The sequence below is a fragment of the Rhodamnia argentea genome, chromosome 11 (genome assembly GCF_020921035.1).
Source record: "Rhodamnia argentea isolate NSW1041297 chromosome 11, ASM2092103v1, whole genome shotgun sequence".
NCBI lineage: Eukaryota > Viridiplantae > Streptophyta > Magnoliopsida > Myrtales > Myrtaceae > Rhodamnia > Rhodamnia argentea.
In genome coordinates, this window is record NC_063160.1 from 21,591,489 (window position 1) to 21,602,580 (window position 11,092).

General features: G+C 42.3%; 2 protein-coding genes across 4 annotated transcripts; one reads left to right on the forward strand and one right to left on the reverse strand.

The window, feature by feature from the left end:
• Window positions 1–665: 665 nt before the first annotated feature.
• LOC115735979 (beta-galactosidase 13-like) lies at window positions 666–5,557 on the reverse strand. The gene is made up of 18 exons (XM_030667466.2): window positions 5,223–5,557; window positions 4,989–5,084; window positions 4,765–4,877; window positions 4,590–4,656; window positions 4,402–4,494; window positions 4,144–4,287; window positions 3,941–4,035; window positions 3,695–3,800; window positions 3,492–3,576; window positions 3,289–3,407; window positions 3,011–3,178; window positions 2,696–2,874; window positions 2,488–2,597; window positions 2,262–2,371; window positions 2,074–2,181; window positions 1,825–1,932; window positions 1,382–1,527; window positions 666–1,289 (listed from the first exon to the last, which is right to left on the reverse strand). Exons 1-18 carry the CDS (start codon window positions 5,397–5,399, stop codon window positions 824–826), a joined length of 2,490 nt encoding a protein of 829 aa, XP_030523326.1. The 5' UTR covers window positions 5,400–5,557; the 3' UTR covers window positions 666–823.
• Window positions 5,558–6,005: 448 nt separating this feature from the next.
• On the forward strand, window positions 6,006–10,871 carry LOC115735980 (protein MCM10 homolog). Of its 3 annotated transcripts, none has more exons than XR_004014830.2 (11): window positions 6,006–6,262; window positions 6,438–6,618; window positions 7,097–7,171; window positions 7,361–7,598; window positions 7,705–7,826; window positions 9,238–9,271; window positions 9,361–9,407; window positions 9,566–9,706; window positions 10,144–10,200; window positions 10,277–10,349; window positions 10,456–10,524. XR_004014830.2 is itself a non-coding variant. In XM_030667467.2 (11 exons), the coding sequence occupies exons 1-11, from the start codon at window positions 6,154–6,156 to the stop codon at window positions 10,613–10,615; spliced, it is 1,245 nt and encodes a 414-aa protein (XP_030523327.1). In that variant the 5' UTR covers window positions 6,007–6,153; the 3' UTR covers window positions 10,616–10,869. The 3 variants fall into 3 exon arrangements, 2 of the variants coding, with proteins under 2 accessions (XP_030523327.1, XP_030523328.1); XM_030667467.2 differs by having other exon boundaries at window positions 6,007–6,262; window positions 10,136–10,200; window positions 10,456–10,869; XM_030667468.2 differs by lacking the exon at window positions 7,097–7,171 and having other exon boundaries at window positions 6,007–6,262; window positions 10,136–10,200; window positions 10,456–10,871.
• Window positions 10,872–11,092: the final 221 nt, after the last annotated feature.

Genomic DNA, 11,092 nt, shown 5'->3' on the forward strand with positions numbered 1-11,092 from the left:
GGCATATCGGCTCACTGCTAACGGGAAGTATATCAGGCTCAAAACACTGGGTCTTTCAGAGTATGAGTGACTACCTTCAACAAATATTTTTCTTACGGTTTTCGTGGGTACCAAGAGCAAAAGTGGTCCTTCCCAGCCTTTTCCCCGTTGGCAAAATTGTTTCATGGGCAAACGAACTTGTCCTATCCACACCTTGTCTCCTAAATTTGTATGCTCAAATGCATGAAAAATGAACTGAATGAACCCCCGATGACATAACCAGGTCCTTGAAACAATACTGGCAAAAAAAAAAAAAATAAGTGCTTGGAAATATGACTTTTCGACATATCCATCGCCTAGGCCAATTCTACGATTACGACTAGGATTGACAAATAGGTGTTCAGGTTAATTAATGGATTTTGAGTTGCTCCCGACCTATGTGGACCCACTTTACAGGAGACCTAAAAATTTCCCTTTTGGAGGGGAAAAAGAACTAACTTCTTACCCAAAGCTTGTAAAAATTTTCTCTTTCGTAATTTCCCATCTGAATAAATCAATCTCAAGTATTTGAGACGTTACTCTTTGAATGGTGGAAAAATTGGACTGAATCTGATGCAATTGAGCACTATTCCTCCAAATCGTCGTAGCTAACACATTTCGAAAAGCATCGAGCATAGACTTTCACTTCTTCATATTAGGATGAAGTCTCTGGGTGAATACAGAGGATGAAAATTTATTCATGTGTCGTGTATAATTACAAATGTTAGCTTAAGTAACGCTTTTGAAACCATCACCATGTGTCATAACATCTGTAAATGGAAAATTTATCGGACTCTCTGTGCTCCTAGTGGGAGCACTTGGCCTGGATAGCTAATGTCTTCGTCGCACCGGGGCAGCGGTCGTTGCCCTTGTCGAAGAGCCCTCGGTCGATCGGGACTGCGCAGCTAGTTTTCCCCAGGCAATGTTTCTCGACCACGTCCTTGGCAACGGGTGAATTGCAGTCTCCGAGGTTGAAGTTCCCGCAGACGCCCTCCGGGTTGCCGAAGCTCGCAAACTCGATGGCCACAATCTTCTTGTGGTTCGGGCACTTCAAGTGCGCCGCCGGTTTCACATCGTCCAAGACCGGGCGGAAGTTGCTGTTCTTTCTTGCCCACGACTTCACACTAGGGGGATGGTACTCGTCGATGTAACTGCAGATGGTGTCTCTGTCGATATTTAGGATCTCTACTGATGCGGGGTTGCCTCCGTCTTCATCCAGCACGACGAGTAGATTGTCGGTTGGCTTAATGAAGGATCTCGGGATATGGTACCTGATAAAGCAAAGAGAGCAAACCGGACAAATCAAAATCGCGTTACGCTACTAGGCAGCATCTTTCTTGGGTGAAGTTTCATAGGTACTTACTCCGACTGACTTGGCTGTCCGAGAGGAGAAAGGTAAGTGTACCAGTAGCGGCCAATGCTCTTGCCATTGACCCAAACCATTCCCTTGGTCATCTGAGGCAAGCGAATGGCGACGGGTTGATCTCCTTCTGGAGCATCGAAGTATGTCTGCAAAAGCAATGATTCATAGGCAACGCATTAGACAGTCTTATACACGACAATCAAGTTGTCAGACGGTTCGAAAAATGTAGCTAGACAACTTTACGTCGAAGTTTTCATGGAATCTCCTTAGGAATTCAGAAACTAGCCTAGTGTTGATGGGAAGCTAATAATGTTGGATCTACTGTCATATTCTCTGCATTTACTAGTAAATTCCAATCTCACGACCTTCTAAAGTGCAATAATTCAGGATGCCGCGAAACGATCATCGAATGTGTTGTTGGAGAGAGATCATTTAGGCCTTACCTTGTACCATGTAAGAGCGCGCCCGACTCCCTTAGTAGCTTTCGTCCATTGCACTCGGTGCGACCCTCCCTGTGTGAATATGCGGACCTTCTCTCCATCCAAGCCCACCTGTGTTACAAATCCAATTTCATTTTCCATCAGTATCATTTGCGAAAACAGGATGGTTTGTCTACTTTTGACCACAGCCAATGTTCCTTTCTCGAGTCATATATTCAACGTTAGATCCACCTCGAAACTCTTTATCTGTACCTGATGACCCCAGCCATTGAGGGATAAATCCAGTGTCCCAGTGTTCAAACCTAGGATTGTCACTAGACGAGGCCCTGCATACCGGTGCTCCATGTAGGCTCCACTATCCTGCACGGCCGGGTAAGATTCATCAGCCTAGTTCTCGAATTAAGAGGGAAAAGCACGATTAGAATAGATTAGCTCCTTACAGGGAATCCCACTGTCGAACCCAACAGAGCAACATGGTTCACTCCAGGCTTCAAATTGATAGGCTTTTGCAGGACAAAGCTCTTATCGATGTGACTGCCATGGGCAGATCCTGAACAAAATCATCGACACGCTCTATTAGTTTGCCTAGGAATGCCTAACGGTTGCTATTCTCTGTCGTTGAGCTCCTAATAAGTCAGTTGTTATGCTGAGATAGAGAAGGGTTACCAACAAATTCGCCGTTTACAAATGCGAGCATTGCGTGACCGAGACTGGCAACGCGGAGAACCGGCTTTATGTCTTTTCGCATCGGCATATCACTGGTTTCCAACTCGATGCTGCAATGAGTTGGTGCAGCATTCCAATTTTTCACTTCAGTAAATTGCTAATACCAAAATTTCGCTCTCTTGACTGAAGAAAAAGCATCAATACTCACGTTGTCGTAAACCACGCATAATCTGAGGTATCTTTAGTCAAACTATAGAGCTCAAGCGGTGTCTTGGAATTGACAGGCACTCGGCTGGTGTCTGGAATGATTTCCGGCGACATCTCCCACTTGAGCTTGTTCGCCTTCTCTGATTTGACGAAGTTCCTCGAATTGTGCTGTGCTACAATCTGCTCATTGTCAAAAACAGAAAAACACACATCAGGCGCTCAGCGGTTCAAAGGCTGGTAGCGACAAGAATTCAAGGTCTACTTATGAGATCAATCAATGCGAGGCCAAGATAAAGAATAAACGAGCAATACTCACCTTTTGAGTGTTGAAAACAACGGTTTTGCAGTCGGGAAGAATGCTGATTGAATGTGCGGGAAGATAGTACTGCTCTCCCCTAAATTTAAGCAACTGAGGCGACACGGTGTTGTTGTTTGTCAAGAAAGCAGCACAGATTTTAGTCCCGGGAATCTCATAGTACCTGGCCTGCATGGAGCAATTTTTTTTCGGTCGATAGTGAGAAGAGCCCTTCTTGCAGACTATGTGTTACTGATCAAACTCCCTAGTGCTGCTTTAACATCATCTTCTGCTCTTACCTCGAGATCCTTAGACAAAACTTGGACTTTGGGACTTCCCCAGAGCAAAGGCTTCCTGCATAGCCTTAAAGCCTTGTGCAGATCTCTGAGATGGCCCCATTTAGGCTCCCTTTGGAGGCCTTTAAGCAACGTCGGTCAGTCAGATACTTACAAGAGTAAGAACAAGAGAGAATTCTCAGGGACAAGGAAGATTTTATTCCTACCATATTCATCGAGAGGAGCTTCGTCGTAGTAGCGAGTCGTCGTGAATACAGCGCTTGTTCTACCGAGATTTGTCCCACCATGGTACTGCAAAACATATGGAGGACAGTTTTATCAAATGTGATGAATGCTGTCGACCAAAAGTAAGGAAACTAAATGCAAATGCTGATGTTGGAGACAGAGCAGCGGAGAAGCCACTCTATACCATGTAGTAGTTGGTCAAAGTCCCGTTCTTTGCAAAGAAACGAGCAACCGAGAACGCGAGATCTTCTGCAGATCTTTGGGATGGTGGATCTCCGAATACTCGGTACCTGCAATCATTTAAGAATAAAAAAAACAACAGGCATCATTAGCCAAATACGAAGAACCGGCATAGTCTGTCGTATATTTGTCAAGTTTATTGATGATGATCAAATGGAGGTTTGAGATGACACTGGTGCAGCATGCTTACTGAGCAGTCCAATTCTCAGTCCATAGAGATGGCTTATAGGGCTTGTTTGGGCCTGTGAAGGTATCTCCGCAGTGCCTTCCATTGCAGGCATTAATCTACAAAGACAGTGTAACACATCATTAATGTTAGGAAACATTACAATAAGCAAGTCTGTTCATATATACGGAGCATAAATTTGTCATCAATGCACTTAAAATACATACGACAGGATCAGGAGCATCCCTCTGCTTGCACATGATCCATGGAACGCCAGTCTTTAGCCCCACGGCCATGTTTCCAGCCCATTGAACGTATCGGGTTCCTGCTTCTCTGTACGCGAGTTGGATGCTATTGTACTCATTCTCGATCTGCATGACAAGGCAAGAAACTCACTAGGACCGCGAATTGGAAATTGGTCGCCATTTCATCTTCAGCAAAGGCCTTACATGCTTCCAGGTGGCGTAATCAAAGTAAGTCTATACCTGAGATAGAATGATGGGACCCCCTTGAGAAGCAAATAGCTTCTCATCCTTCATCTTTTGTATGATCATCTTGACATACTTTTTCATGTAATACTGCAGAACAGGAGGCGTAGACCAGTTAGAAGAGCGCTTTTGATTGTTTTTGCCAAAAGAACATATGGTTTCCTGAATCCGGTGAGGCACATTACCTTGAATGGTGGGTTGTCGGAACGGAATGTGATGTTCTGAACCTCTCTCATCCAATAGGGAAGCCCTCTGGATTCAATTTAATGAGAAAATGACACGGACAATGTCAGCAATGGGCATGCGCATGTGGTGCAGACACAATATCTTTGAGGATGAAGAAAGACGAAGAGAAAGTACCCGTGGTTCCATTCGGCCTGAATGAAAGGTCCAACCCTGAGGGTTACATACATATTGTTCTCTCCAATCAACTTGATGAATTTCACCAGATCGTAATTCCCATCAAAGTTGTACTGCAAAAACGTATATTCCTTTCATCATCTTGGTCTATAAAGCCTTAGACTTAGCTAGCTCAGCATATCGAAAATCATTAAAGTTTTCATCGATATTAAAACATGAATTACCTGGCCTTCCACAGGCTCATGAGCATTCCAGAAAACATAAGTCTGGATCACATTCAGGCCTCCTTGTTTCGCCTTCCTAATGAGGTCTGGCCACATCTGCAATACAAATCCAATAGCATTGTTATCCCTTAAACAGAACAGCCTAATGAAACCCATGGAAAAAAAAAAAGGAAACATGTCAAAAGAATCATGAATATGGCCAGAATTTTGTTCATGATGTCCAAAACGACATACATCGGGGGTGCTACGAGGGTAATGAATCGACCCGGAGAACAGAAGCTCTCTCTTCCCATTGATGATCAAAGATGTCCCGTCATACGTGACTCCCAGTGCATTCTTCTTTGCGCAGGCCACCGAGAGCAACAATGAGAAAAGGGCTGACAAAACTACCAGTCTCTTCATTGCTATCATCGTTTTCTTCCGATTCAACAAGGACAGCGAAGTCGCGAACCAGGCCGTTTTTTATTTTCTCGATGGAATGAGGGAAAAGCTAAAAAAACTAGAGCTCAGAGGGGGCCTCTTCCTTACTGGGAGGAGGTGCCCAGAAGCTGAATTGGGAGATCCATGAAAATTCAGTGTTATAAGAGAATGAATTGGTAAATATAAGGACTCGGAGGAAAGCTCGGAGAGAAGACAGCTCTTTCTTTTTCTTAATGTCCTTTTTTCCGCTGTTTCGGTTCACTGGTTGAGGTTGTCTTTGTTACAGATGTTTCTCTCTGTGCCCTCTCTCTCTCTCTCTCTTCCCTCTTGTTCTGGTTTCTTGAACTGAAACATGGTTTCTCTTTCTCTCTCCTTTGAAAGCTGCTATTTTTCTTTTCTTTTCCTTCTGCAGGGATTGCGTTATAACTGTACATAACGGATCTAACGGGAATTCGGAAATGGCGGGTTCTTTTTTTTTTTTTTGTGAGACTGGGTTGTCAGGCCCAATACAAATGGATGGGCCTAGACGAACAGGCTCGATATGCTCTCAAACAACAAAACTTTTTTATACATAAGAACATATTTTCTTGCGGGTTAGCATTTCCCTCCAAAAAGATTGAAGCCTCCCTCCAAACAATTTTCGCTCAAGAACAAAAATTCGAAACCAAATCGGCTTTCTCCACTAAAGAGACGAACTTGAGCTTTTGGGACATTTCCGCAGAACCAGCCAAGTGATTCTGACGCCATGTCGAAGAGCAACCAGGAAGATCTCGACCTCCTCCTCTCTCTCCAAGATAGGGTTTTGGAAACCCCTCCTGCGTCTCCTTCTCACTGTCGCTCCCCTTCTTCCCCAGGTTCAATCTGGGATTTTAAAACATTCCATCTTCTTTTCATGTTTGTGATTGAGCTCTCGCAATTTCGATTTTTTCCTCGCTGGATACTCATGGGTGGTGCTTCAACTTAAGTGATATTTGCTCGTTAGTTGAATCCTGTAGCCTTTTTCAGCTCATCTTGATCAGTAATGCCCAGGGTATCTTTCGGACGATGGGATGCCGAAGCGACGGGAACAGGTGGATATGTCGGTTTTCCGAAATGCAGTTGAAGATTGCTTGGATTGCAAGCCTGAACCCGCCAAAGGATCTGGTAACTTAAACCGGTCGAGCACGGCTGCAGAGCCTGATGTTGAGAAGTTCTCGGGTCTGCGCATAAGGTGGCTTCGTTGCCTCCATGTTTTGTTGGATTGTCTAGTTCGTGCTTGTATGTTCCTTCATTTTGGACATTTTCTTGCTCAGATAATCGTCTGTCTTGTAGAATTTATTTTGTAATATCTCCTTTTGGGAGCTCTTTTGGACTTTGCATTGGTTAGCTGTAGCTTTGCTCCGGAGATATTTGCTAAATTTTCTACTGCGATGCTTAATGGTTACTTCACATTCTACATTTCTCACTCACGAAAAGTTTCGGTTTTACAAATTGCAAAGAATTGGATATCTGCTGCTTGTGTTGCTAATACGTAGAAGGGCTTTTGCATTTTTTTTTTTTTTTTTGTGGTGGGGTGGTTTTTTCTGCAGGGGGGTTGTTTTCCTTTGTGAACTTTCTTCCTCGAAGCAGTGAACGGAGTTCTTCGGTTTTAATTTGTAGAAGTCTCCTTGTAAGAGATTTTCGTGTTGACATCTTCTTTTGTCCTTCAGGAATCAGTTGGTCACCCCAACAGAGCTTCATGATCGTTTTTCGGAGATCAGATTTGTTCGCTTACCAGTGATAAAGTAACGTGTTGTCTTATGAATGTATTTTATACAATGACATCTTTCTATATCCCTTTTGGAAGCAAATCTATTTCTACCTCGAACCTTTGTAATTTCTAGTTTTTTCTTCGAAGGGCGGACTAAAGATATCTGGTTTATTCAAGTTATTAGTGCAACATCATTAGTAAGTTTTAGTGTTTGTTTGTCCAGGAATTTGTTGGTGGGGGATACTCTTTCTGGTTGTTGGGCAACTGTTGCTGTGCTGACTGAGGTGGGGAGTCCGAGGACTAGTTCTGCAGGGAAGAACTATTGTATATGGAAAATTGGAAGCCTAAGTGAAGATGCTATTTCCCTTTTCTTGTTTGGTGATGCTTATCAAAGAAATTCAGACGAGAAGGTCGGTGCCATCTTTGCCTTGTTCAACTGCAATGTTCGAAAAGACTCCACGGTAAGGAATCTTGAGATTGGTACATCTACATCATGCTGTTTTTTCTTTTAATAGAAGGATATTATAAGACACATCTCCTTTCTGTTCTCCTTTTTCTGTTTTCCAGGGAGGGTTTTCTCTAAGCGTATTTTCTCCTAGCCAGATATTGAAAATTGGTACGTCAGCTGATTATGGAGTTTGCAAGGGGAAAAGGAAGGATGGAATAGCTTGTACATTGGTCATTAACAAGTATGATCCATGTCCCACGATTTCCCTATAATATCAAGATAAAGGTTGTAGATAACGCAAACGGTCAAATCTGTAGATATTTGATGTCATTTCGGTTTTCTCTGGAATGGATCTTCCCTTAATGTTTTTGTTTATCAGCAAAATGATATACATTGCTAAAATCTCCTTCTGTAGGTCTCCAACCTTTTTATGGTCTTATCCATCTTCGTGGTTTTTAACTGTGAGGTTGTCAAACTTGCACTGAAAATGCCTCGCTTTTCCCTGGTCCAAATTGTGGCCTATGTTGCAGAATGATGTTGATTTCTGGAAAGAGGATCTGTAAAATGAATGTTTCAATTATAGTTACCTTGTGAACCTCATCATTATACCATTAAATTTCTTTTCTTTGGAAAAAGAATGAGAAATAAGGGATTCAAACCAAAGAAGTTTTGGAACATAGATGGCTGCGTGGAAATGGAGAATTCCCTAATATGGTGATTGAGTTATTATTTAACTATCCCCACCCTCACACCTGTTGAGGGAAAGGCTAATAACAAATTTGTACTATCATCTGAAAAAATCTTGTCTTGGTTAATGAATACACAATACTTGATGTTTGATCCCAATTATGTTACTTATATGCTAGCTCGAAAATGTTCCCATTGGCTGACAGACTCTTGTTCTTTCCTTCTGTCTCCATTGCTGACAGAATTCTAAACTTCAAACCTATATTTTCTTTGTATTCAAATAACTCTAGTAACAAGACAAGCAAGACAATTCATTCTCAAACGCTAGTGATCTTCTAGATAGCCTGCCTGAAATGTGGACTATCTGCAGCATGTGGAAAGGAGAACTGCTATGTTCTAATGAACAAGATTCACATATGCGTACCACCAAAGTGATGGACCTAGTGGATATGAGTTTCTCACCCACATTCAGCCCTCATGAACCAAGGTCGTCTGATGGAGTCTTATTCCAGTAGCATATTAGTGGTGCCATGGCTCACCCCTCATGGATACCTTGCCATCGAGGGCAGCAGTCAAGGCTCACACCGGACATCCAGGAACTTCTTTGCAGTGGCTTTGTTCAGTGCCTTAATTCGTTTGATCGTGTCTTGGGGCTTGCTAATATTGGTGTCTTTCTAGTCATCTCACTCATTGGAAAAGGTTTCAGATATAGCTTCTCGATGTGCTTTTCAAACTAAGAATTTAGCAAATATGAATTTTGAAGTGCTCTAGATATTTGCGAACTTTCAAAGCATCTCTAATCATTGCTTAATTTGCCGAGAAGATGACTAATTTTCGTATGTTAATGGTTCCTCTATTTTGTCTCTAAACTAGGTAATTTGTGGCATTGAGTGTTGTATATTATGTCTAGTTGTTTGTTCTCTGAACTGCATCAGCCATTTAACCTCATAAATGTGTATTTTCAGGCGCCGGGGGATATATTGCAGGTACCATAAGTCGGTGAGTGATTCTGTGAACTATTTTCTTTGGCAAATTTACTCTCAAGATAATCTCCATATCTCATTCTTCAAACCTGTTACATACAACAGAAGGCTTCGGAGAAATATTCTAGCACACGAACTGAGCTCATTGGGGGGTAAGCTATAGTCTTCCTGAGAACTAGCTCTCAAGACTTCCAGTTGTTTAGACAAGACTTTGATGACTTGTACTCGTTTCAAAATGACAGGAAAGGGAGAAAACCGAACTACTTCGACTAATTTCCCTTTTGTCCCCTTCTTTCCTTTATTTTGGCAGGAATATCAGAACAGCCTTTAGGAATCACCTTCAAGCTGAGGGAATCTATGTCGTTGATCGTCTTTCTGACAGAACAAACGTTAAAAAGGCAACACAGCCAGTGAAGCTGTTATCAGTGGAAGGGCTGAAAAGGGCTTTAAGGTACACATGAGCATACTAGAATTTTTTAGAATTATGAATTTAGAGGTGCTCTTTCTCTGCCTTTTCACTTCCTGTTTAACCTGATAGGCCTTACGCTTTCATTGTGGAAGTCAAAATACTTGCATTGACTTCAACCTTGCTTTGGCATTTGAAAAAAGTAGAATACATTATATTACATTGAGGATGGATGACCCGAATTCTGGCAGCGATAATATGAGAAATATGCAGTGTGACCGAGTTTAGAAGGTTGCATGGTTAGGAAAACAAAAACTAGTGATGGTTGGTTCATATGTTGCATTGCTCATTGTGATTGTGAGACCTAATTAAGCAGTTTCATGATCTCTTTGCATACTATAGCTTATTAATCATTGTATGTTGTTTATTCTTCTTCCTAATGCAATCATACCGACAAATACCATGAATAACTAGTGGTGCAGGCAAGGTGACGACAAACACACATTCTCAGGGAATAAGATTTCTGTCTGAAGTAACAGGTTAGATATAATTAGCCTCTTTGGTGTGGACTCTCTATAAGCCGATAATCTTAGTCAATTCCCTCCTGTGTGCCAGCGAAAATGGAGCCAAGAAGTTCAAATAAGGAATCTTCTCTGAAATCTGAACCCTTGGCCAGCAATGACAAAAGGTTTACTTTAACCAATCTCAAGTCTTGATCTTTGAATTTACTGAAAAACGTGCCAGGTGAGGCTCAACTTTTTGGTCGAACCAATATTGTTCGTTTAACTCATCAGGAAATCATCTGCTGTCAAAGTGGATCCATCTTTAGTCCAAGGAAACGAACGAAGGGGCGTGAAGAGGAGCAAAACAGAGGAAGATTCTGCCAACAGAACTAAGCCGGCCACTGGGAAGCTGATTGAACTAGAAATCTTCAGCTCAGATGACGAAATGTGAATGCTGTCGATTGAGCCGAACTTGTCTAGCTGCATGCCAACAGTTGGAGTATGCCTGAATGTGAACTCTTGACGGTTGGGATCAGGGACCCTCCTGAACTCGCAGAGAACAACCGATGGTCAGCCTGCCTTGGTGGCAATGCTTTTGGCGCTTGAAGATGGCGAGATCGAACTCCCAGTCCCAGCATCGCCCAGCGGATGGCTTATCACGTCATTGTCTCGTCAGATTGGGACGGACATTGTCAGGAGGAAATCATTTTGACCAAAAAAATGAACCAGATTTTTTTTTTGTCGTAAACCATATTTATTTACCACAAGCAAAAACAAAGAAATGGAAGAGAACGACATTTTCTAGTGCCGTTGATTCCATCATGAAGATCAAAGAGAGATGCTTAACTAGTGAAGCAAGTCTCTGATTAATCATACATATGCTGTCTTCATATTCATGCAATTCGATGTGTGTGATATCTTAGTATCA

Coding starts and splice junctions, on each gene's coding strand:
- LOC115735979 (XM_030667466.2), bottom strand. CDS start 5,399: ATGATAGCAATGAAGAGACTGGTAGTTTTGTCAGCCCTTTTCTCATTG. Junction 4,036..4,143: donor GGGATGCTCCTGATCCTGTC/GTATGTATTTTA, acceptor CTGTCTTTGTAG/ATTAATGCCTGCAATGGAAG. Junction 3,801..3,940: donor ACTGAGAATTGGACTGCTCA/GTAAGCATGCTG, acceptor AAATGATTGCAG/GTACCGAGTATTCGGAGATC.
- LOC115735980 (XM_030667467.2), top strand. CDS start 6,154: ATGTCGAAGAGCAACCAGGAAGATCTCGACCTCCTCCTCTCTCTCCAA. Junction 9,408..9,565: donor CGAACTGAGCTCATTGGGGG/GTAAGCTATAGT, acceptor TTATTTTGGCAG/GAATATCAGAACAGCCTTTA. Junction 10,350..10,455: donor TTGGCCAGCAATGACAAAAG/GTTTACTTTAAC, acceptor TTAACTCATCAG/GAAATCATCTGCTGTCAAAG.